This window comes from Poecilia reticulata, linkage group LG20 (assembly GCF_000633615.1).
Source record: "Poecilia reticulata strain Guanapo linkage group LG20, Guppy_female_1.0+MT, whole genome shotgun sequence".
Lineage (NCBI taxonomy): Eukaryota > Metazoa > Chordata > Actinopteri > Cyprinodontiformes > Poeciliidae > Poecilia > Poecilia reticulata.
Genome location: NC_024350.1, coordinates 1,067,351 through 1,090,937, shown reverse-complemented (window position 1 = coordinate 1,090,937; position 23,587 = coordinate 1,067,351). Strand labels below are relative to the sequence as shown.

At 39.8% G+C, this 23,587-nt stretch overlaps 1 protein-coding gene and 1 long non-coding RNA gene across 9 annotated transcripts in view; one reads left to right on the top strand and one right to left on the bottom strand.

The window, feature by feature from the left end:
• The window catches only part of arhgef4 (Rho guanine nucleotide exchange factor (GEF) 4), an 87,765-nt gene that overhangs the window by 26,269 nt on the left and 37,909 nt on the right, over positions 1 to 23,587 (bottom strand). For 7 of the 8 annotated variants that reach the window (XR_536409.2, XR_001776031.1, XM_008438228.2 and 4 more), the window contains exon 3: positions 20,578 to 20,729. Coding sequence is in view for 6 of the 8 variants with exons in the window: in XM_008438228.2 (XP_008436450.1) it covers positions 20,578 to 20,729 (152 nt within the window). In the remaining 2 variants the exon portion in view is untranslated. Of the gene's footprint in view, positions 1 to 8,955; positions 9,892 to 20,577; positions 20,730 to 23,587 lie in introns of those variants that run through there. The other variant, XM_008438229.2, reaches the window with a different exon arrangement.
• On the top strand, positions 6,464 to 8,924 carry LOC103482209 (uncharacterized). Its single transcript, XR_001776032.1, has 3 exons — positions 6,464 to 8,290; positions 8,394 to 8,598; positions 8,685 to 8,924. It is a non-coding gene; the product is annotated as an uncharacterized LOC103482209 (long non-coding RNA).

The window sequence follows — 23,587 nt, the reverse complement described above, 5'->3', positions numbered from 1 at the left end:
TGGGGAACACCACAAACGATGAACAAACATGAGGACTGGAAATCACCCAATTGCACAAATTGTTGCCTGTTGCTGAGATAACTTTTCAGCTAGTGCAAAACTACTTCTCTTAGACCACAACGCACGAGTTTTGTTATGAGTATTTCATGATCAATCATATCAAATGCTTTTTTAAGTCAATACCCCAACAGCAGGTTTCTTTTTATCTAATGCACTGGTCACCTCTTCTGTTAATTGAAGAACTGCCATCGCTGTGGATCTTTGTGACCTAAATGACCCTCAGCGAGTAGTTGGTGTTTACTAACAAATCTATCCATTCTAGTAACAAATATTTTTTCCAAAAGTTTATAGAATTGTGGAAGTAATGAAACAGGCCTGTAATTTCTAAAATGATGTCTATTCCCAGATTTATATAGTGGGATGACTTTTGCAATTTTCACTTTTTGTGGAAATATACCAGTTTGAATTGACAGATTACAGATATGTTAGCTGCTGAATAATGTCCACAATCAACTTTTTTATTATCATGTCAGTACCATCACAGTCAGTTGACCTTTTATTATTACATTTATTTACTATATCTATAATCTCTTTTCCTTTCACCGCTGTGAGAAACATGGAGTCTGGATTTCTAACTAATGTGTTATTTAATGTGTCATTTACTGTGGGCTCTGGGATTTCTTCAGCCAACTTAGGCCCCACACTTACAAAATATTTATTAAAATTATGAACTATCTCTTCTATACTATTAAGGTTTTTAATCATTATTTCTCCCTCTCCTCAGTCTATCTTAGTGATTCTTGAGAATAGGGACAAAACAGGTCCTATGGATAAAGCGCAAAATTTGAATAAAATACACATAAAATGTAATTTTTTCAAATATCTGACTAAACTAACCTGGGTCATGTGAGCACAACAATGTATATTTTCCAGGTATTTGCTGAATATTTTTTTATTTTAAACATTGTAGTCGGTGGATGATGCCTGTAAAATCCCTTGTCCAGGAGCAGAACTCAATACATTATAATAGTTTAAAACAATTAAAGAAATACTAAAATTATATATTATGACAATTAAGTATAAGTAGTCATCTAAATAATTATAAAGGTATCAATAAATTGAATTAAAAACAATTTTTATATATATTTTCCAACTCAATTGAAATTTGTCCCTAGTTTTTGTCAACACCGTCAGAAATGAAAAGAATGTAAAAAAAAATCAGGCATTATTGGGGGCACCAGAACTTCTGAGGACCCCATGACCACTTCCCTTCTCTTCCTTTGCTAAGAGGGCTAGTTAGCTCTGGTTAGCTTATGTTATTCTTTAGTTTTTTCTTCTTTTTATTCCTACGTTGTTTGTCACAACCATGATGTGTCAACACCATAACTGACAATTTACAAAACTTTGATGAAATTTTGTGAAATACAAGCTTAATTTTGGTATAATGTAAAGATTTCATGGACCTGATGAGCTACAATATGGCCTCCTTCAGAATAACATCATATAAATTGAGGTAGTTTGGATTTTTGTCAACTCCATCAGAGTTTTTGAGACTCTTTCAGTGAAATTGTTGTCAAATCTCACTTAAATGTGCCCTCATTCATTCATTTTAATGTATTTTACATAAATTGCATTACTTCACATGTATCAAGTTCTTCTTTTTACTCACTAGTAATTTGCACGATAAAAAGTTTTATGCACTTACTTTGTCTCTTCCCATAAAATGAATGAGAAAAAGGTACGTACAAAAGTCCCACCCCGTCACATGTGGTAGCATTGAAAAGCCCTAAATGTCTCTAGATACCAAAAGGAATTAATTCAGTAGAACACAGGGGGTGGGAGATATTCAAGTTTAGAAATGTCCTCTACAGAGGACAAAAATAAACTACTGGTAGTCAGGAGGATATGTCTGAAGTTGAATGGTGAATTGTTGTTCTTTGTGTGTTTTTCACTGTGTACATGAAGAACTCTGGATTCGGAAGACTAGAGGAAAACAACGAGTAAAAAAGTTGAACATTTTATTCCTCTAAATCCAACAGTAACCAGCAGATCTTGTTCTATTAAATAACAAGTTGTTTAAGCAGTTGTTTTAAAGTCCTGGGGCTGAAAATTTGCTTCTGATTTGCTAAAAGATTTAGCATTTACTAATTAGTTAAACCAGTGCCAACTATAACCGTACAAGACCCCTAGTATTCTGCAATTTAGTGCAGTATGGTGAAAAGTTATAAAATTACGACTTTATTCTCATCCAACTTTACTCATATTCAAAACCCAAATCAAAAACTCAGAGCCTGGTCCTAATATTCAATCATAAGCAAGTAACTGTAGCTCACAGGAAAAGGCCAGGAAATAAACGAAACCTATCTTTTTATTGTTAATGGAAAATTAACAATAAAGCACGCAAAAAAAATTATGATCCCTAGAAGGGATATAACAGAAAATAATTGAGAAACACCGATGTAATGTGTGAGGTCATTAATGGGTCACTAATGTCAATTAGGTAGCATAACTTGTCATGCTGTGACCAGCAACTGTAGTATGCTGACATGCTACCTAATGTTAAAACAGCAAGATAAATGTGGGTAACCATGGCAACCAGTGGGAGTGTAAAAGCCAGTCTCCTCTTTCTGCAGTCAAGTTGCACACACAGCTGTTGTTTTTTTTACAAATAAATAATCCCTCTATACATAGTTCCCACAAGTCTGAACCAGAATGATTGTGTCATCTTACTATGGTAAGTCTGCCTTAAGCTCCCTCTACTCACACCTGGTAAGATGCACGCTATGCATAACCCCATGCACAATGCATAGTGCACCCAGTTATATTAACTAAGCTTGTTTAGCTAGTTTGGCAGTAAGAACTACAGTAAATATTATTGATATTTGTCACAGGTGGGTAGAGTACTCAAGTAGTTGTAATGAACTTATATTGTTTATATTAGGTTAAATAGGAACCAGGTGAGCTCTGGCTTGTTTATTGCTGTCATAGAAACTCCATAGCCTGTCAAGATAGCTGTCAGTTACAACGTTCATGGAAGTGTGACGTCACAGGAAAACTCTGTATTGGATAAAATTCATATCAAATTAGAATGTGTTTGTCCAATTCTTGTTTTCTTTATTTCATTGCAGTTTTAGAGAACTATTTAAATCCCATGCTTGGATAAGTGAATGTAAATCTCTGACCAGAATTGTGTACCTTGCAATTACATGTGCTGTGTCAGATCTGGAAAACTCTGATTTTATCTCATTATGGTAACATTACATGATGAAAGATCAATAGGCAATGGGAACAAAACTTTAGACAGGATAATATTGATGGGAGGAAGAAGTATGACAGAAAAATTAAGTAAATGGAAAAAGAAGATAATGTTGGTGATGAAAGTCCTGCAGTCGTTAAATCTCAAATTGTCTATGCACACCTAACAGATTCATTGCAGGCTTAACAAACTGCTTTGTAATGCTGGCCAACCTTTCTTCCTGCAAATACACAGTTCCTAATGATGGTTCAGATCAGAACTTCAGCTCTTTCGGGGCTGAAAAGACACCCTGTAAATGTTCCTCACACTACCAGACATTATTTCCGTATGATCTAATTTTCAGCTACACTAATCCTTCATGCCAATGAGAAAAACAGGTCATGTGGCTGTAGCTAAGTAACATATACACACCATCTAGCCACTAAAGCCTTGCCAAAAAATCTCCAGTATCATTACATGACATCACAGTCTCTTTGGTAGACATTATGCTGCTATGCTAAACAGCTGCACACGGCTTGTGCAAAGAAATCTCAATATGTCAGTCTTATTGCATTAAAATACACACACACCCAAACACACACACAACTGCTACCCAGTCACCTACCCCCATGATCTGACATATGGAGCCAACAGAAGCAGCAATGGGTCTTTTTTAGCACGCATAATTATAAAATATTAATTTCATTTAAAAAACAAAAAAAGCAAGAATTGGTATATTTTTGCAGCCTGATGCTCAGACATCCATCTTTAGTTTACTCTGTATTATTTTCATAAGACGATTATTGTATTCAATTATAGATGAATATTTGGCATAGATAAATATTTGAAATGCTTTATACTATTTTGCACATTCTGCTGTTCAGTATTTACTTGACTTGCACCTACTAGATCAGGGTTTCACACTCCAACTCCATGTTGACAGCCATTTCATGGACACAACATCAAGGGATGGGGAAGCAGATGAGCAAAATGTTTTTAGGAAATACGTCCCTAAAAACATCAGCTCTTTTAAGCAGAGCAGTCAATGTTTAACTGCTCTGTTTAAAAGAAACTCAGTTAAAGCAACTGAGTCACGGTTCAAGACCTCATACAAGAATAATTTCATGTTATGTACATTTAAGATATATCTTTGTAAGGTGTAATTTTGTCTTAATCAATATTGATGCACATTTTGAAAAATTTATATGCTTGTGCTTTAAATGTAAGCAAAGTTGTGCACTGTTATCAACAGTTGCTCAGACTTTAGTTGCTGAGCAACGTCCAAGTCATATAAAGGAAAAACAGTTCATAAATATCAATTTAAAAATAGGTTGTCCTATTGTTGAATACAAATGAAGGTATATTTAGAAGATGAGACCCTCCTCCTTGGGCTGCCACCTTATTGTGGTGGAGGGGTTTGAGTGTCCCAATGATCCTAGGAGCTATGCTGTCTGGGGCTTTATGCCCCTGGTAGGGTCACCCAAGGCAGACAGGTCCTAGGTGAGGAACCAGATGAAGCGCAGCCTGAAGACCCCTTATGATGGAGACAAACATTGGACTTGGTTTTCCCTCGCCCGGACGCAGGTCACCGGGGCCCCACTCTGGAGCCAGGCCTGGAGATGGGGCATGATGGCGAGTGCCTGGTAGCCGGGCTTTTACCGATGGAGCCCGGCAGGGCTTGGCCCGAAGAGGAGACGTGGGTCCCCTTCCAATGGGCTCACCACCTGTCGGAAGGGCCTGTTGTCTGTGCTTACGGGCCGAACAGCAGTTCAGATTACCCACCCTTTTTGGAGTCCTTAGAGGGGGTACTGGAGAGGGCCCCTCCTGGCGACTCCCTTGTTCTACTGGGGGACTTTAATGCTCACATGGGCAATGACGGTGAGACCTGGAGGGGCGTGGTTGGGAGGRACGGYCCCCCCGATCTGAACTCGAGTGGTGTTCTGTTGTTGGACTTCTGTGCTCGTCACGGATTGTCCATCACGAACACCATGTTCAAGCATAAGGGTGTCCATATGTGCACTTGGCAGCAGGACACCCTAAGCCACAGTGTGATGATTGATTTTGTCATCGTTTCATCGGATCTGCGGCCGTATGTCTTGGACACTCGGGTGAAGAGAGGTGCAGAGCTGTCCACTGACCACTACCTGGTGGTGAGTTGACTCGGGTGGTGGGGGAGGAAGCCGGTCAGACCTGGCAGGCCCAAACRTGTAGTGAGGGTCTGCTGGGAATGTCTGGCGGAGTCCCCTGTGAGACGGAGCTTCAACTCTCATCTCCGACAGAACTTCGAACACGTTCCGGGGGAGGTGGGGGACATTGAGTCTGAGTGGACCATGTTCCGTGCCTCCATTGCCGAGGCGGCCTATCAGAGCTGCGGCCGCAAGGTTGTTGGTGCCTGTCACGGCGGCAACCCTCGAACCCGTTGGTGGACACCTTCGGTGAGGGATGCTGTCAAGCTGAAGAAGGAGTCCTACCGGGCCTTTTTTTCCTGTGGGACTCCAGAAGCAGCTGATGGGTACTGGCGGGTGAAGTGGCATGCAGCTCGGGTTGTCGCTGAGGCAAAAACTCGGGCGTGGGAGGAGTTTGGATAGGCCATGGAGACAGACTTCCGTACGGCTTCGAGGCGATTCTGGTCCACCATCTGGCGTCTCAGGAGGGGGAAGCAGTGCAGCACCAACACTGTTTATAGTGGGGATGGTGCGCTGCTGACCTCAACTCGGGACGTTGTGGGCCGGTGGGCGGAATACTTCGAAGACCTCCTCAATCCCACCAACATGCCCTCTGTTGAGGAAGCTGAGCATGGGGACTCTGGGTTGGGCTCTCCAATCTCTGGGGACGAGGTCGCCGAGGTGGTCAAAAAGCTCCTCGGTGGCAGGGCCCCGGGGGCGGATGAGATCCGCCCGGAGTTCCTTAAGGCTCTGGATGTTGTAGGGTTGTGTTGGCTCACACGAATCTGCAATATCGCATGGACATCGGGGGCAGTTCCCCTGGACTGGCAGACTGGGGTGGTTGTCCTCCTGTTTAAAAAGGGGGATCGGAGGGTGTGCTCCAATTACAGGGGGTCAAACTCTTAAGCCTCCCTGGTAAGGTBTATTCAGGGGTCCTGGAGAGGAGGGTCCGTCGGATAGTCGAACCTCGGATTCAGGAAGAGCAGTGTGGTTTTCGTCCTGGTCGTGGAACACTGGACCAGCTCTACACCCTCAGCAGGGTCCTGGAGGGTGCATGGGAGTTCGCCCAACCAGTGTACATGTGTTTTGTGGACTTGGAGAAGACGTTCGACCGTGTCCCCAGGGGGGCCTTATGGAGGGTTCTCCGGGAGTACGGGGTACCGGGCCCTTTGATTCAGGCTGTCAGGTCCCTGTATGACCGGTGTCAGAATCTGGTCCGCATTGCTGGCACCAAGTCAGGCTCGTTTCCGGTGAGAGTTGGACTATGCCAAGGCTGCCCTATACCCCCGCGACCCGACCCCGGATAAGCGGCAGAAAATGGATATATGGATTGATGGATAAAAGATGAAAATCCAATATTATTTTCATTATGCAATAGTTACCTAAGAGTCAATGACCAGCAATAACTGACTGAACAGCACTCTGGTTCAACACATTCGAATGTAAAATATAAAAAAATTGAAGAAAATAGGGAGAAATTTCAATTTTCTTTGAAAATGTGAAACTAGCACAGGTTCAGGTTTTTTCACAAAGGTTCCTTTCAGATTATTTTTTCGTTCTGTGATCTACACACAGAACGTTTACACCCTACTATCAACTGAATAGGGTGTGAAGTCACTTCACCATATCTGGTCTGGAAAATGTGGGTGCTTTTCCAATAGCAAGTCGGACACTAACACTTAGTGTGTGGTTTCGTTCGACCCCAGAACCATTATAAGGTCTATTCCTCACTATTGTGGGCGAACCATGAGCATGCAACAGCTGAGCTCAACTCTTTGCTGATGTTAGCACCCACACTCAGCAATGGAGAATCTCGAGGTTGTGGTTCTGATGCACTGAAATAAACCCAGGTTTCATTTTGTCTTTTAGAAATTCATTGTTGACGCAAACATAATGATGAAGACTCAGATCAGCTGATTATTTCACTAAGCATAGAATTATAATTATATTCTGCCGCTTTATTTTTGTGCAACCTTCTGAATTTGGGTAGTGAAGTTAAAAGATGTAAGCCAATAGCTATACATGAAATGTATTTAATTTTTTAATCCAGAGGGAAAGTAAAATTCACATCTCAAGGTAGTATTATGTAGTTCCGGTGTTTCACACTGCCAGAGCAAAACCGCAGCTCCGATAGAAAATGACCACAGCTGCAACATTTCTCTTTTTTTTATTTTTGCCCATTCTTCAGAGAAACAAGCAGCTTGCTGCGCTGCTAAACCATGGTCATTCTGCTGCAAAATTTAACACATGTTCCTGGCGCTGCTCATAGTAATACTCCTAATTACACTCCTCCGTACTGAGCAGCTCTCTGATAGCAGACAGTCTGCGTTCCACAGCTAAACTATAATATCGTTTAAAGTTTGCCATGAGGTAATCATGAGCCAATTCACGAATAGCTTCAGCTGTCAATCAAATCGCCTCGGTGCAGCTCTTGGCATGGTTCTGCTAGTACTACCTCTGAAGTAGGTACAAAAATCAGAGAAAAGCCAGGCAGAGCTGCGCTGGATCTGCTAATGGAAATAAATCTGATCAGGGTGGACTGGGACTAATATCTGCAAGAGGCAGTCTAGAGGAAAAGTGCCTTCAGTTGCTCAGCAACTAAGGTCTGAGCAACTGTTGATAAAAGTGCACAACTTTGCTTACATTTAAAGCACAGCAATAAGGACAGAGAGCTCACAGTTCAGATCAACGCTGCAGTTTTCAAGTCACCAATTGATCTCAGTGGATTACATAAAAGTATGCAGTAAAGTTGTATGCTTTTACAACATTTAATGAGGAGCTATATTGTTGAATAGCTATTATCTGAAATGGGCTTTTGACCAGAAAGAAAAAAAAATCCTGCTGATCTTCTGTGCAACAGTGCTTCAGAGCAAGAGCAAATTACTTAATAGTAAGTATTGTTTGAGAATTTAATTTCATTCATAAACTGAATATCTGCATTTGAACCAAACTTTGTCGGAACCGTAACTACATGCAAAATGTGTGTTTTACAGATTATTGGTTCAGCACTTCAACCTCATATGGAGGTGTAAGTTTTTGTACTGTTTTCAAGGGAGCTGTAAGACAGAATATAAAAATACAATAAGCTAATACAAAAAACAGTTCAGCTGAGATGAAAACACACTGCATCATCATCACCATCATCATAACTGAGGATTTGAGACAGTGTAATTCAGAGCAGCCAACCAACAAGCTGAGGTTATTACCAGAATCCAGTTATTTTGGATAATACATATGAAGAAACGTCATGCATTCTTACTCTACATGATCTTCCATTCCTCCAGTTGTACCTGTGATTTGCTGGCATGATGGACACCACAGGACACCCACATCGATCCACGCAGTGTTCTCATAATACGGTGATTCTTCTTGTGTCTCAGTTTATCTGCTCGCCTCCTCACCCATCTAGGTGTAACAGTCTATGTGTCTCTATCTGAGCATGTGTTTCAGAGAGAGAAAGTGGATAGGTGTGTGTGCAGTCTACTGGAAGGCGAGTAGGAACATGAGGACTACATTAATGATAATAAGCAACATCATGATGACAAACACAACCACCTTTTGGGTGTCTGGGGGTAGGTTACAGCGCAGAAGGGTGTTAAAGAATCCCATCTTCTGCCTGTTCCACCTCCCAGAGCCATTGCCACGAGCCATCAGTCCCCTGGTTTCCTCCTCTTCCTCCTCAGCACCACCGCCTGTTCCCTGTCGCCTTTCTCTGAGCACTGAGCCTCCACACCACACCGCGTCAGCTTGTCCCACTCCTTGACTACCTTTGTCGTCTTCTAAAACAGATAGCCACCTCCGCTCGGCTCCGACAGTCACCTCCCCTTCTTCTCCTGCCACTTTGCCGATGCTCAGCGTTGCCCCGGCCTGCCAGTGGAGGCTATGTGTCTATCTATATCTGTGTGTGAATCTGCAAAGCTATTTACGTGTGTTCAGCACCATTCATTCCTTTAATGATTCTTTCTTCTTTTAGGGTTCAGGAAACTCCCCTCTTGTTTTCTTCGCTCGGCAGCCAGTTTAGGATTTCTTGTCCTTTGAGCTCCTCGTCTCAATCTCCCTTTGGTCAGGATGTGAGGATGAAAACTGGGGGATGGGATACTCCTTCTCCTCGATACATGATCATGCCTCCTGGTTTCTGTTCTCTTCTTTTTCTTAGTATCAGTCCGATGCTTTTCTAGCACATTCTTCTTTCACTCTGTCCTGCTAGTGCTCTAGGCTGGCTGAACATTTTTCTCTCTGAAGCTTTTTCCTATCTCTCAATCTCGGTACCTTCTATCTCTGTTATGAGCTCACTCTAAAATGGAGCTCAGTGCTGCGTGAATCTGTGCTACCTCAACCATCCATCTAACAACCAGAATCGGGAGTCTTTTTTCCTCCTTTTTAACTGTGCCCACCCCTGCATCACTGGCAGCCAATCAGAATGTGCAGTGTGTCAACACATCCTGGATACCGGACTGGTTGAGACAAGGGCATAACAACCCATGGGAGGGATTCAAGCAGAGTGGGGGTAGGGTAAGGAGCTGACAGGAAGAGGGGCAGGGTCTAGAGGAGGCCATGCAGGATAAAAAACTGATCTAAAACAAAAGTGTGTGCTGTTTTGTAACTGCATAGTTGCTGGGAATATAATACTCAGTGTCAGTAATTATCTGCTGTATAACATAATGAAAAGATTAAGCTGTTAACGCACAAGTTCTTAGGTTGGTGATTCACTCTTTGAGGCTGTGGGCTCCCCACGAATGGTTCTCAGCCTCTTTAGGTACCTCAAAGGGTATGAACTCTCACTCGAGATCAAGAACGTCTAAACCACATTTTTCAAGTGGACTTGCGCATTTGACGTGTGAATCTAAGTGCAAGGAAAAAACATAGACTTCTTTTTGTAATAAGAATCTAACTATCTGTGAAGTGACAGTAGTGACATTATACAATTCAGAATATGTGTGTGAGTGCCTGCATGTGCATGTGTGTATAGATGGATTTGAGTTTAATCAGTCCCTTCAGAGAGTTGTGATGTTGCAACCACAGCTATTAGCAGAAATTTTGCACAAACTTGCAAGTTTCACCAGTAATCGAAAGTTGTCCGTAAATCTGACCAAATATATTAATGTTTTCTGTATTTTCTTCAGTTTTGGCTGAACGTTCTTTGCAACTCAGCAGAATTTTGATCATCCTAATTTAACATGTTTCACAACGTCTCTTGAAAGCCAAGCCCACAAGATGAGGCATGAGTGACGCTAAACTTTAATACTTGCCTTTTATTCTGTTTTGCAAAAAACATTTTTGATATGTGCTGTCATGAGTATGAGTTTTCCTCTTTCCTTCTTTTTGTCCTCTTCTGCTTACACGCACACGCTGCAGCTTACAAAACCATGTTTGTGTGACTGCAGCCAGTCATATGTAAACAGACAGAAACTGATTAAACTGCCGTTGGAGGGTACAGATTGCAGAGAAGAATTAAAGGCTAAACTCGTGCTACAGTCCTTGTCTCACTTGGTGTCATCCCTAAGGAGAGCTACGTGTGGTCCAGCACTGGATGGTGAATGCAACACTGTATCTGTGCCATTTCTATGACATATATGACTTGTAACATTTGATCATTTATCGGCATTAAAGCCTGTTTTTATATAACCAAATCTCATAATTTCTCAAGCTAATTTACACTGAGGGGTTCTGGTCGGGTCCTGAAACTGGGTTAACGAACGTGGGTGGTGCACAGAGACAAAAATGAATGAACTTCAGCAGTGCTGTAAAATTTGTTACAGTCATGGGTGTCACTAACACAGGTAATTCCTTGGGACATGTTCTGTGTAAAGCTGGGCTATATTATATCATTCAGCATAATACTAAGAAAAAAACTTGCCCGGGAAACTTTTTTTATTGTCATATGCTAATTTTATGGCACAAGTATGTCACCCCATCATTCTCAATACATGAGAATCTGTTCAAAGGCATTATTAGACAGAGGGAAGGCAGAGTAATTTATTTTTCTAAACTGTTTTTTTGGCTAAGTACTGTCGTTGAGGGGCACGAACAGGCAGGCCCGGCGGCACAGAGTCAGACGTGTCCCCCCTGGACTGGAAACTGTTTGTTGTTTTTACCTTAAAGTGGCCAACTCTGTAATTCCTATATCAATTTGATACAGTAGGGGCTTCCACACTTCCCATAACTGAGCCTTTTTTCAGCCGTTACAACAGTGTAATCATTGGTAACAAGTCATGATCTGTTTTTCTGAGCTGCCTTTTAACGCAACATGAGCGTTAAGAGGCTCATACTGGGTTTACGCCTATGGGGCAGCGAAGGAGACCTGCTGCTGCTGGGCAGAGCTACTCAGGTGTGTGTTAGAATCATGACAGTAAACCAGCAAATGCAAAGACTTTTGCAGTTTTTTCCCCCAAACTAATCGGCTGAATTGAGTAAAGCTGTTGGATACAGGTAATGTTAGCTAAAAGATGACTAGCTAATATCAATACAGCACATTAAGCTTGTTAACAAGTAGCCTGTACAATACTAGCGTTTTTTGTCTATGTTCAAAAGTGGGTAGTACTTGTTACATTAACTTTTTTGGAAAAAAACTTACTTATGTGAGTAGTTTTACTGCACTGTACCTTTTTCTTTTACTTGAGTAATATTATTATTTCTACGTAAATTCATTTTGCCCCCCCACAATAAACTAATGGCCCCCGCGTTAAACTCGTCTGGAGCCAGGGCAGCAAACAGGCTTCCTGGCAGATTTAAAATAAATAAGTAAATAAATCAATAAATCAAAAGAAAAAAATCATTAAACTGCACTAGGGGCATCAAAGATAAAAGGGGCATGGGTTCAACCCCCCTCCGCCCACACCTTCTGCCCTCCTCTGCACATGCCTAACTGATAGATTCCAGCGCAGAGATGCGCATCATATCGCATCGGCTAGGTCTTCATGCAGCTTTGCTCCAAGGAGGCATGTGGCTTTAGGCAGAATCTAGATTTAGCCCTCCCTTTTACGAAGAACATCAGTGTTTAAATATGGATTTAGTGAAGTCTGTGCTGTGAGAGGGGACCGAGGTTAATTGGCCAGGCTTAAAATCAACCACTGATTATTGGCTATTATTTACTCTACTGTATCTGTGAACAAACTGAGCTCAAACACAAAGGTTACAAATAGCACCATCAGGGTTTCCCCCAATGTATTTTAAGCATGGCGGGCCATCAGGCTTTATTTGTGCCTACAACAGGCGATAAGCAATTCTTACTTTTTTAAATCTCTTTAAAATTGTTGCATTTTTTAAGGCTTTATAGTTGGTGTTTAGGTATTAATCTCCCAATCTTTCAGTAGCTCAATAACTCAATTATCAAGTGATATTTCAAATTTCCTGTCAATTTTAAACATTTTTTAACTCAAAAACATGACGGGCTGGTGGATGAATGACTGCCCTTGCGCCCAACCACCAGGCTTAGCAAGTTTTTTGGGGGAAACCTTGACCATATGGTAGCCATGGTCAACAATCAAACTACCAAGATGATTCTTGGCACTTTTACAAAGTAAACTTCTTAAATGTACAATTAAGTTTTTTATTTTATTTCTGCTGAATGCATTAAATCAAATTTAATAGCATTGTCATTGTCAATAAATGACTGCTAAAGTTTTAGATCTATGGTCTGTGTTACAATTAAATCATTTATGGGGTCTCTGAATGTCTAAGGGCTGACCAGCATCTACTGAGTTTTCTTCACCTTGATATTTCACAACCTTACAATTCTAGATCTCTCAGAGGTGTCAACATAAAAAAAATGATGTAAAGTTAACCCCTCTGAGCTTTTCTGATCTCCAAAGCAGTTTCCAGCCAAGTTGCTATGGAGGTTAAACAGTCAGATTTAATTAGGGTTTACTTAGTAAAATAGCAACAAATTTGCTTACTTTATAACAAACTTCATAACCAGCGACCTTCTCTCCTATGGTCTGTTTAACAACTACCATCTCAGATCAACCACGAGAATCAACTTGTTTAAAAGTTAAAACTCAGTTTCACACAAATACAAAGATGCCAGCATAAATGTGTGGCTGTTAAAACGGACCGTAAGGTTTCTCACCAATGTCAGTTTAAAATTTCAAATACATACACATTTAAAGAGCCTCAGTGAAAACGTGTTTATATATTCTTATCTCCTAGGTGCAAAAAATTGATTGAAAATCATTGAATTCACTGCATGTTTGTCTATTTGTATAAGGTAGAGATGAATCTACACATGAAAACAGGTTTATATTAACCATTCAGACTACCAACACAAAAAAGACACAATCAAAACTGTTAGATAACTTTATTACCCCTTGAAAATAACTCAGAAATCCAAATAGTTTGGATGTATTTTTTCTTTCTTTGCTTCTTATGGGAACTTTCTGTTTATATGTGTGTGGTGCATTTCTATCAAAAAGAAAAAGGTATAAAACTTTAGATATCCCAGGTATAAAACAGAATATTAACATACATGGACAATCTTTATAGAAACCTTATATTGTACCAGAAGGTACGGTGGCCACCGTAAGAAAGACTTTCAGTATTCAGTTATGCCGCATGAACTGATGCATTATTGCGAGAGAATGTAAAACCTATTGCAAAGTAACGCAAAAGTATTGCGAGGGATCGCAACACAAGAGAAAAAATATCCTCCATGTCCCTTAGGGGGTTCCGTACCAAGAAAATTGCGAACATACCTTGATCTTAGATTTTTTTTCTCTTCTTCCTCTTTATTTTCTCTGTCCCCAAAGAATATGTCCTTTGTTGCGACATTGTTTTGCTGAAGACATTTGTATGTGGCTGGGTAGATACTGCACTCTGAAAGGCCAGGCTATGAAGGTGTGGGATGCGGATGGCATCTGGAACTGCGCTTGGCGGGTCCCCATTAAGCAATGGGAAATTGTCCCGCAAATGCATGGATCATGGTCATTTGCATGCATTGGCTGTAGCATGTGATAAGATCTTTTTTGGAAATTGTAGGGAAGTAGGACACACTTTTGAACAGTGTACAAATAGTTGTAAATGTAATCTGTGTGGGAACAGACCATTTGTTCAAAGACTGCCCCAAATCATTTGGAAACAAATTAAAGAGCAGAAAAGAAATGGAACAAAAGAAGGAGGCAGGCCAAGGTGAGCCGATAAATGAACTAATTGATGCTGCAGAGCCAGAAAATTCAAACTTCACGCCAAGTCTTCTGATTGGAGGAGCAGAGGCGGGAAAAGAAGAGGGGAAGGAAGTGGTCCCCCACACCAAAACATCCAGTGAGGTAGGGGATCTACAAACTGATGGCAGAGCTAGTTTGGATTATGAGGAAATACGATCAGAGAGTCGCGATGATTCCCCCGTCCTTGATGCCCAGCTGGCAAAGAGGCCGGCATCAGCCCTGTCCTAAAACGCAACCATCATAATGGAGAAAAGGGGAACACTGGAGGAAATCTCAGATGGATCATCTGGGGAGGAATCCAGGATTTTCCCCTCCTGTTCACCCAATGAGGTCCTTTTCTTGAATATAGCTCAGCACTCAACCTCGAAGGACTCAATGAAGGATTTGGCTGTAGAAAAACGGCCGAATCCGAGAACCTGAAGGGGGAACAGAGCTCAGTCCCAACTTCCACCACCGTGGGAGGTTGAGGAAGAACTCAGTTCACAAGACAACATCTGAACTGGCTGTTTTTAAACTTTTAAAATTGGCACACATGGTTTTATTTATAGTTGTAGTCTGGACAGATGTAATTTTTTTATTTAACTATCACTTTTTTATTCCTGTTGTTCAGGGCCAGGAGCCAGTGATTCAGTTGTGTAGCCTCCCGTATGGAGAAACCCTAGTTTGGTGCAAATATGAGCCGTCCCGTCTTTCCAAACAGACTCCAGGACCTGTCATGGATGGTGGCTCATGGGATTGTCCATGTCAGAGCGGTTATGGAGTCCCACAGCATGTTATCACCCTAGCCACCATTAAAGACCCCACATAGGAACCTCCGGAAACTTGCTGGCAAGGACGTCCGTGCATCCGAACGGCAGCAGCAATAACATCAGCTGCAGGTGGTGCGCCAAGGACACAGCCACAATGAAGCATTACCTCTGCGCTCATTTGGACAAAGATCAGAAGTCCCAGCAGTGGCGGCCTGACTCTCCAGGTGAGCCAAGTTTTGGAAGGTATAATATTGATTAATTTGACCTGATTAATATTAGATTAAATTATTTTCATTATCTGCATTACTTAGTTTGATTTAAAATGTGCAAAATATTTCATTAAATCCTTTGTCTGGAAGAGGGGTGAGTTAGTGCCACAACCAAAAGAGTCCACTAGGGGGACTGGTGCTCTCTTCTCCACGCTCAATACAAGTGTAAGTGAAAGAGCAGTGATTTCATCTCATGATCATTTTTTCTCTTACAATTGTCCCTATTATAAGGACTACCACAGGCAGGAAGGAGCATCAGAGCGGGATCCCCTCTCATCACCAGCTGTTTGGAAGAGCGGGACAGCTCCCAGCTTCGTTGGGAGTCACCCTGTTCCTGCTCAACTTTAAACACACAAACTTTTTTTAAATGTCCCACCTTTCTTTTTTTAGTCTAATTTAATGGGAATTTTTTTTAAATTTTATTCTGAAAGTTGGTGCTGTAATTAACTGTTTGAGTATCAATAAACATTTCCGAAGGAAAAAAAGTGCAACACCCACACCACTCTCTATCTGTCTATAGAGACAGAGAGTGGAAGATGGAGAGCAACGTCTCCATACTTTTTTCCTCTTTTTCTGCTTAATTCCTTCCTTCGGTGGTTCAGATGAATGGAGTCATCTCTGCTCACGGCGGAACTTTGTTTTAATTCGCATGGCAGCCTTGTAGTAAATCACATGCGAGGATATGAGATCATACTATTATGTGAAAATAGAGAGGGAGACAGACACAAGCAGCGGCGCCGCCAGGAATCTTGGGCCCCATGACAAAAAATTTAATTGGGCCCCCCCCTCCGCAACGACTGTTAAAGTTTCTTGAATCTATCTCCATATTTGTTAAAGCTGTCACCATGTTATGACGGTTTGCTATGAGACAGATAATCTGTGGGAAAAAAAACTATCTCCTTCACCTCCTCCCTGCACTACTATCCAAAAACAACCAATCAGAACCAGAAGGAGCGTCTTAGTGTTGTTAATCAACCTCATTCACTCACTGCTAAATGTGCTAATGGCAGAGAAACAACCTATTGTTACAGGAAAACTGTTTATCTGCTGTCATTGGTAGCTATGCTAACTAAACTGAGCATTCACAGTTTGAATCTGCACAGCTCTGTGCTATGCTAGCTGCAGCATGGCACACAGCGAGGGGAAAGAAGGATGAGCAGTCACGAGATTGTGATCGACAGCGCTAAAACCCGCCTCCTGCCTCTGATTGGTTGTTTCAAGAGAGTACTGGGAGAAGGTAGAGGAAATATTTTTTTCACAAATTATCTCTCATGCCATACTGTCACAACCCAATGACAGTTTTAACAAATATGTGAATTTTTTTTTTAATAAAAGTTACATACTGCAGCTTTAATCTCACTAAGGAGGAACATGGCAACGTATATCTGTAATTTAAACGTAAGCCAAGGTAAAACTATGTGGTCTGGCTGGAGTCCAGACAGGAGGATGTTTTTTCTTATCATTTTATAAAGATTGTTTGAATTTCTGTCAGCAACAAATATAATGTTTTGTTGTGTAATTGTAAAAAGAGCAAAGACAGAGAAATCCCTATGGATTCCCTGGAATGATGCTAACTACGTTGTCATAGGACACAGTGTTGCTCATCTTTTACACTAGGACAGAGGGAGGAAGAGGGCTTATGATGGTATGGTGGTGCTATGGAAGCAAACAGTAGTCTGTAGCTGGGCTAACTTTGCTGAATGGTTGATAATCTCACACAGTCTACTCACCTCTCTTAAGAGAAAAACTGGGTTACAAATTCACACTCTTGTCTTTTTCTCTCTCATCTCTATTTTTTTGAAAACTTGACTTCATTATTTTTCTAGGCAGCATAGAAACCATAGACATGAATACTAGACGACTCATGGAGCGCTGAGTCGTACGTAACAGCGTCGCCATCTTCTATGTGGCAGCAGGGCGATCGGAGCTCCTTAAGTCCTTTGCTGTGTGTTTCAACCGTTTTACGAAACAAACTGGATTCATTGGCATTACCTTCCACAGGTAAGGATGAAAGATCAGAATTACTTGACTTTGCAGCCAGAAATTCGCTTCTAAACAACCAAGAAATATTTCCTATGTAACTAAATTGGCCCGAAGTAATCGCTGATTGTTAGCGTAGCAGCTAACGTTTTCATACTGTTTTCTAATGAGAACTGATGGAAAAACTGCTGTTAGAGGAGAAGTTCATTAAAAACCAGAGGATTTAGTGAGTAAAGATCAGTCAGGATCAGAGCTGGAGCTGCTGGTCTTCAGTCTGTTTCCAGCTCAGCTTCACCATGTCGGTGTTTAGCTATAAAGATGCTACGAGTCAGAGCCCAAAGTGCTGAAAATGTCTTTTTCTGAATATGAAGGAAACGTGTATGTATTTTCTATTAACTTTAGGATAATTTCTCTTTTATACTTGGCTTTAGCCTGTGAACCAGGACGTCTCAGAAGTCATTGAGTTCTCCCAGTGTGACCAGCAGACTGAAGCCTGTGACCAGTGTTCCCAGTATAATAAATAAATGTTTTATTCTTTCACTTTTTGTGTATTTTTAAAGATCTCAATCTGAAGTGTTAGTGTATTAATGTAGCTTTTGTAATGAAATAAAAATAATTAACTCTGTTAGAATTATTTTCACTCTGCTGTCAATAGCAGAGTTGACAAACTGTAATAAATATTTATTATCTGGAAAAAAGTAAGAAAAATATGTAGTTTAATGTTTGACAATGACTGATTTATAAATCAAAAGTCATTTCTCAATAATGTATAAAAAATAAATACAGGAAAATTATTTGTTTCTTGTCTTGAAATGTTAAATGCACATTAAATTATGGAATTATGTAAATATATTCTTTAATAAAACACTGTAAAAGTGTGTCTGTTTATCAATTTCAATATAAAAATGATCAGAATCATTTCTATCTAATAAAACATTGTTCTCTTTATTCAGAAATGCCCAAAAACAATTAAATAATCACATCAAAAGTTAGAAACTTTCTTTAGTGATTTCTTTGATTGCCAAATATATTCATGTGTGAGAAAATGTGTCAATGACAGGAATCAACTTAAAACACTTTGTAGAACGTTCGGTCCATTCACTTGTATTGGCTACTGGCACATATTCCACATTCAATATGGCGGACGCTGTGACGTCTCGCAGCAACGGGCCGACCCTCCATGAGGCGTCTACGTGTTTATGTCTATGATAGTAACTGCCACAGTGGTTCTTGTCTTCTACTGACTGCTGTTGAAAACGTCACGTCAAGTGCGCCAAGCAGGAACAAACCATTTCATGCTGATCCAGGGGGGAGTTCAGTGTAAATATATATGTGTGCTTTTTGGTCTGGGAGGGGTAACATTTAATTTTTACTGCTAAAAACAATTTTTAAAAAACACAATAACAGTAATTGACAGGGCCCCAACTTTTTTTTTTTTTTTGTTTTTGTTTTTGTTTTTTGTGGAGGACCCCGGTCGTCAAGGGCCCTTAGAATTGTCATAACTTTAACCCCCCTATACCGAGCCCACAAGTTAGTTGAGCGTATTTCCTCAGTAAACAGATAGTGGTGAAGAGGAGTGTAAGGATCTGTGTTTTTCTGTGTATTTAGTTTTGAGGTTTTTCTTTGTTTTGATCTGTTTTCCCCTGAGTCTCTGTGCCGTCTTGATTGTTCCCAGATATGTCTAGTCTCTCTAATTACCCTGTGTGTATTTAAGCCCACCTGTTGTCTCTGTTCTTTATCAGATCCTATCGTATGTCGTTCATTGTTGACCTTTAGTCTATTCAGTTGAACTGTTAAGTCCTAAGAGTCTGTACTATTAGTCGTCGTCAGTTGAACTGTTTGCCCTGAGTCGATGTTGGCTCTAGTTCCAGCTGCTCTGTATGTATGAGCTTAGCCTCCGTTTCTGCCGTGTTGCCAGTTCTTGGACTGTTGTGAGCTTCTCATCATTAAATATTCATCATCATTCATCTACACCCTGGGCTCCGTCTGCGTTCTCTCTCACCACCTCACCTCAACTTCATGACAAGGAGAGTGTGGTGCAAAACCCATAAATATAAACTGACAGCAATAAAAGAGAAGCAGCATCTGGGTGAAGATTAAAGATATCATAATAATATATCATTATTATGTGTTTGTTTGGTGGATTTGCTTGCAGATATAGTTTATTAACATGCCAAATAAGTTAACCATTTGTTTTTGTTAAAAAATAAGTTTGATTAAAATATGGAAAAGTAAGAATGTCTGTTTTCATAACAGAACAATACATAAAATTAAGTATAAGGCTTCTCATATAGGGGACATTGAAAACAAAAAGATGTATCATATAAAACGTTCCTATATGAAAAGTTATGTTAATGTTTGGGGTTATGGGGGTTGAGGCGATAAAAAATTATTAGCCGTTTGGGAGCCAAGACACAAAAGTTCAACTCCAAAAGCTTGGCTTTTTTCGATTCCTGAAAAGACCCATAAAGACGCACAGTACAGCAGTACAGCCCAGTTTTCAGATAGTTACTTACAAATGTTCAAGTCACAATGATTGGCATTCAAACAAAGTGCAAAACAAAGAATGTAATTACATAAGTTAGTGCAGCCTGAAATTTCATTGAGCTAAATTGACTGTGGTGAAGAACAAACAGTAAAGCTCAAAAACATATTAATCTGGGAATGATAAAACTAATCCCGGTTTGATCACCCTCTGCCGATGGATATTTCTCCAGAGTATTTACTCTCCAGCATCTACAGGACAAACTGGGTTTTTTCACAGAGTAAGTTAATTCAGCATAATGGCTATCTGACTTTCTGAAATCAAAAACTCAGCATACGCACATAGTTACCCAATAACTTACTCAAGAACAGACCCTTGTGGAACTTATCATTTTGAAATTGGAGGAATTTTCCTGGTAACTTGTTCTGTATTATGGAGATAAAATGTAAATGGCTTTTGTGAGTTGCAGAGGGTTGATCTTGATACTGGTGAAAACCCATAATTTACCAGTTAGGGAATTATCTCCAAATAAGTACCTCATTAATGGCCAGCTGCTCTCCTCCACCTCCTCCTGGGTGTCCAAATCGATGTCCAGAAGAATAAAACTCCTCGTACAAGAAATCCTCCTCACTGCCCAATTGGTCTCCATGCCCGACCTTTTCAAGTGGCCCATCAGGAACAACCAATGCTGATATAGGGAAGGAAAGGAGTGATGAGTGAAAAAAAAAATCAAAACAGGGAAAGTAAAAGTAGTGGTTTCCACATTTTAACAAGTCAACACAAAGTAGATCAACTTACAGTCATGAGCAAAACTGTTTTTTTTTTAAATGTAGAAATGTTCACCCACAAAGCCTTTGTTGCCTCACGCAGCAAAGTATCCAAATAACTTTGGATAATTTATTTGAATAAATTATCCCAGTAACTACTAAGATCACTGGAAATTATCCAAACAAATTTGAGAATTTATAAATTTATTAATAAATTTAAAAACTGTATAGATAAAAAAGTATTGAGCTTTTTTACAATGCAAGTTATACTAAACAACAAAATAACCATTAATTTCTCTTTCAATCAAGCAAACAAAGGGAAAAGCGTTTGATTTTGTTATGAGTTTATTTTGCATTATTAGGGTATGTGAGCGAGTGGCGACCAGTTGAGGGTGTGGCTCCCAGTGGAGAAGGGAACCCTGTTGATTTTACTCCATTTTTCCATTCTATGGGGTTCTGAGCCCACAGAAGCCCAGACCAGGAAACCCTATTGCTTTTGGTCTTTATTGTTGTTCTTTATTATTATTATTATTATTATTATTATTATTATTATTATTATCCTCTGAAACTACTACTACAGCCTACCAACTGTAACTCATTACAACGTTTATTAGGTATCCAGCTTCAATACCGACATTAATACTTAAGTATAAATATTCAGGCACATACACAAGTAGGTGGCACTATGGTAGAAAATATGTGCTCTTAATGTTTAATGTTGTTTTCCACATGTATAGTTCAATAGAACAGCATGAAAAAAAATCCATTATAAAGCAGAAGCAAGTTTGGTTATTTGGCGTTATTTTGAGAATTTTAGCACAAACTGGCAAATTTTAGGGATCTTTTCTATTTTTGTACATGTAGAAAAAAACAAGAGATACTAAAACTGCAGTCACTTCTAATGGGTTCTTTGCCCCCTGGCACCTTCCCTCCATCAAATCTCCCCACTCCTGCACTTCTCTTGACCTGGGCTTCACCAGACCACTGTGCACAATGACTGAGTAGGCAATTTTTCAGGATTTTTTTCTGCTCCAAGAGCTTTCAAATGCATGACAGTCCTGCATCAATGTACATTTGCACATTGTGGGCATATGTACTGTTGCTAAGTTAGCTAATCTGTGTCTTGCACCACTTTCTTCCGGGAACAGGCCGCTGCTGCAACTGAAGAGGATTTAATGCAAAAAAGTGTGAAAGTGAAACGACACAAAACACAGAAAAATATATTCAAATCATATTATGGAATACAAAGCAGTATACAAATCATACTATGACCAAAAAACATTAATTTAACATAGATACAATTGATTAAAAGGTTCATTAGGGTTCCAAGCCTGCAGAATGAGCAGACGGTCAATGAAAGGCATGGCTGTTACCCTGCTACCAGCAGAACAGGGAACCCTTTTTTTTTTGTATACATTTCCATTATTGTTATTATCAGGGTTCTGAGACCGCGGAAGCGAGCGCACGGCCCATGCAAGGCATGGCCATTTGCCTGCTCCCAGTGGAGCAGAGAACCCTATTGTTGTTTTTACTTAGTTTTTACATTCTTATGTTTCTCCTCTGAAACTCATAGCCCCCTGAAACTTAAAACTTTTATTTGGTATCCAGGTTCAGTACTCACACTTCTACTCAGTTATACATGTCTCAGCTTATAACTGCAAAACTTGAAGATGTGGAAAACTGATGTGGGAAAAATTAAATTTCTTAGAAAGATTCTCCAGCAGATGAGCCACTGTTCAAAAGATTTTTGGTGGGATTTTTTTTCAGCAGACAGCCATTAAGAATGAATTAGCCAAAACCTATCACAAGAAGACAAATAAAGGTTATAGTGGCACTTTTTTAAAAATTATAACATAATACTAATTATACATTGCTACTCAATTTTCCATCATTTTGAAACCATAAAATGTTGCTATTTTCTTTGTACTGGCAAGTACAAACACAATATTAACCATGTCTCGTTTGTTTTTGTCATCATCCATCACTATGTGACACTGTAAAATTGCTAAATTTGTTACAAAAAACAGGTGACCCCAACCCTAAACGTTGCACAAAGACTTTACCTTATACTGACCTTGGTTGAACTAGGGGGCGTTATTTACAAAAATGTAAAAAATGCTTCATCTGACCTCCAAACATCAAAAAATATATCTGTGATTCTTGAGAATAGGGACAAAATGGGTTTTAATTCTCCCATATATATTTTTTAATTATTTCTCAACATTATATGACAAATAATGTTTTGGAAATGTAAAGATGCTAAGGTACAGGCTCCCAGTTGCAATTTTTTTTAAAAAATTACATTTTTAATCGACCTGACCCAGAACTTTGTCATCACCATCTGACAAAAATAAATATGAAATGATTTTTAAAATCCCTAAAATAAAATACATGATACATATAAAGTAATGCAATTTATGTGAAATACATTAAAATTAATTAACTGCACATTTAAGTGAAATTTGACAACAATTTCACTGAAAGAGTCACAAAAACTCTGATGGAGTTGACATTTGACGGAGTTGACGAAATGCCAAACTACCTCAATTTATATGATGTTATTCTGAAGGAGGCCATATTGTAGCTCATCAGGTCCATGAAATCTTTACATTATACCAAAATTAAGCTTTTATTTCACAAAATTTCATCAAAGTTTTGTAAATTGTCAGTTATGGTGTTGACACATCATGGTTGTGACAAACAACGTAGGAATAAAAAGAAGAAAAAACTAAAGAATAACATAAGCTAACCAGAGCTAACTAGCCCTCTTAGCAAAGGA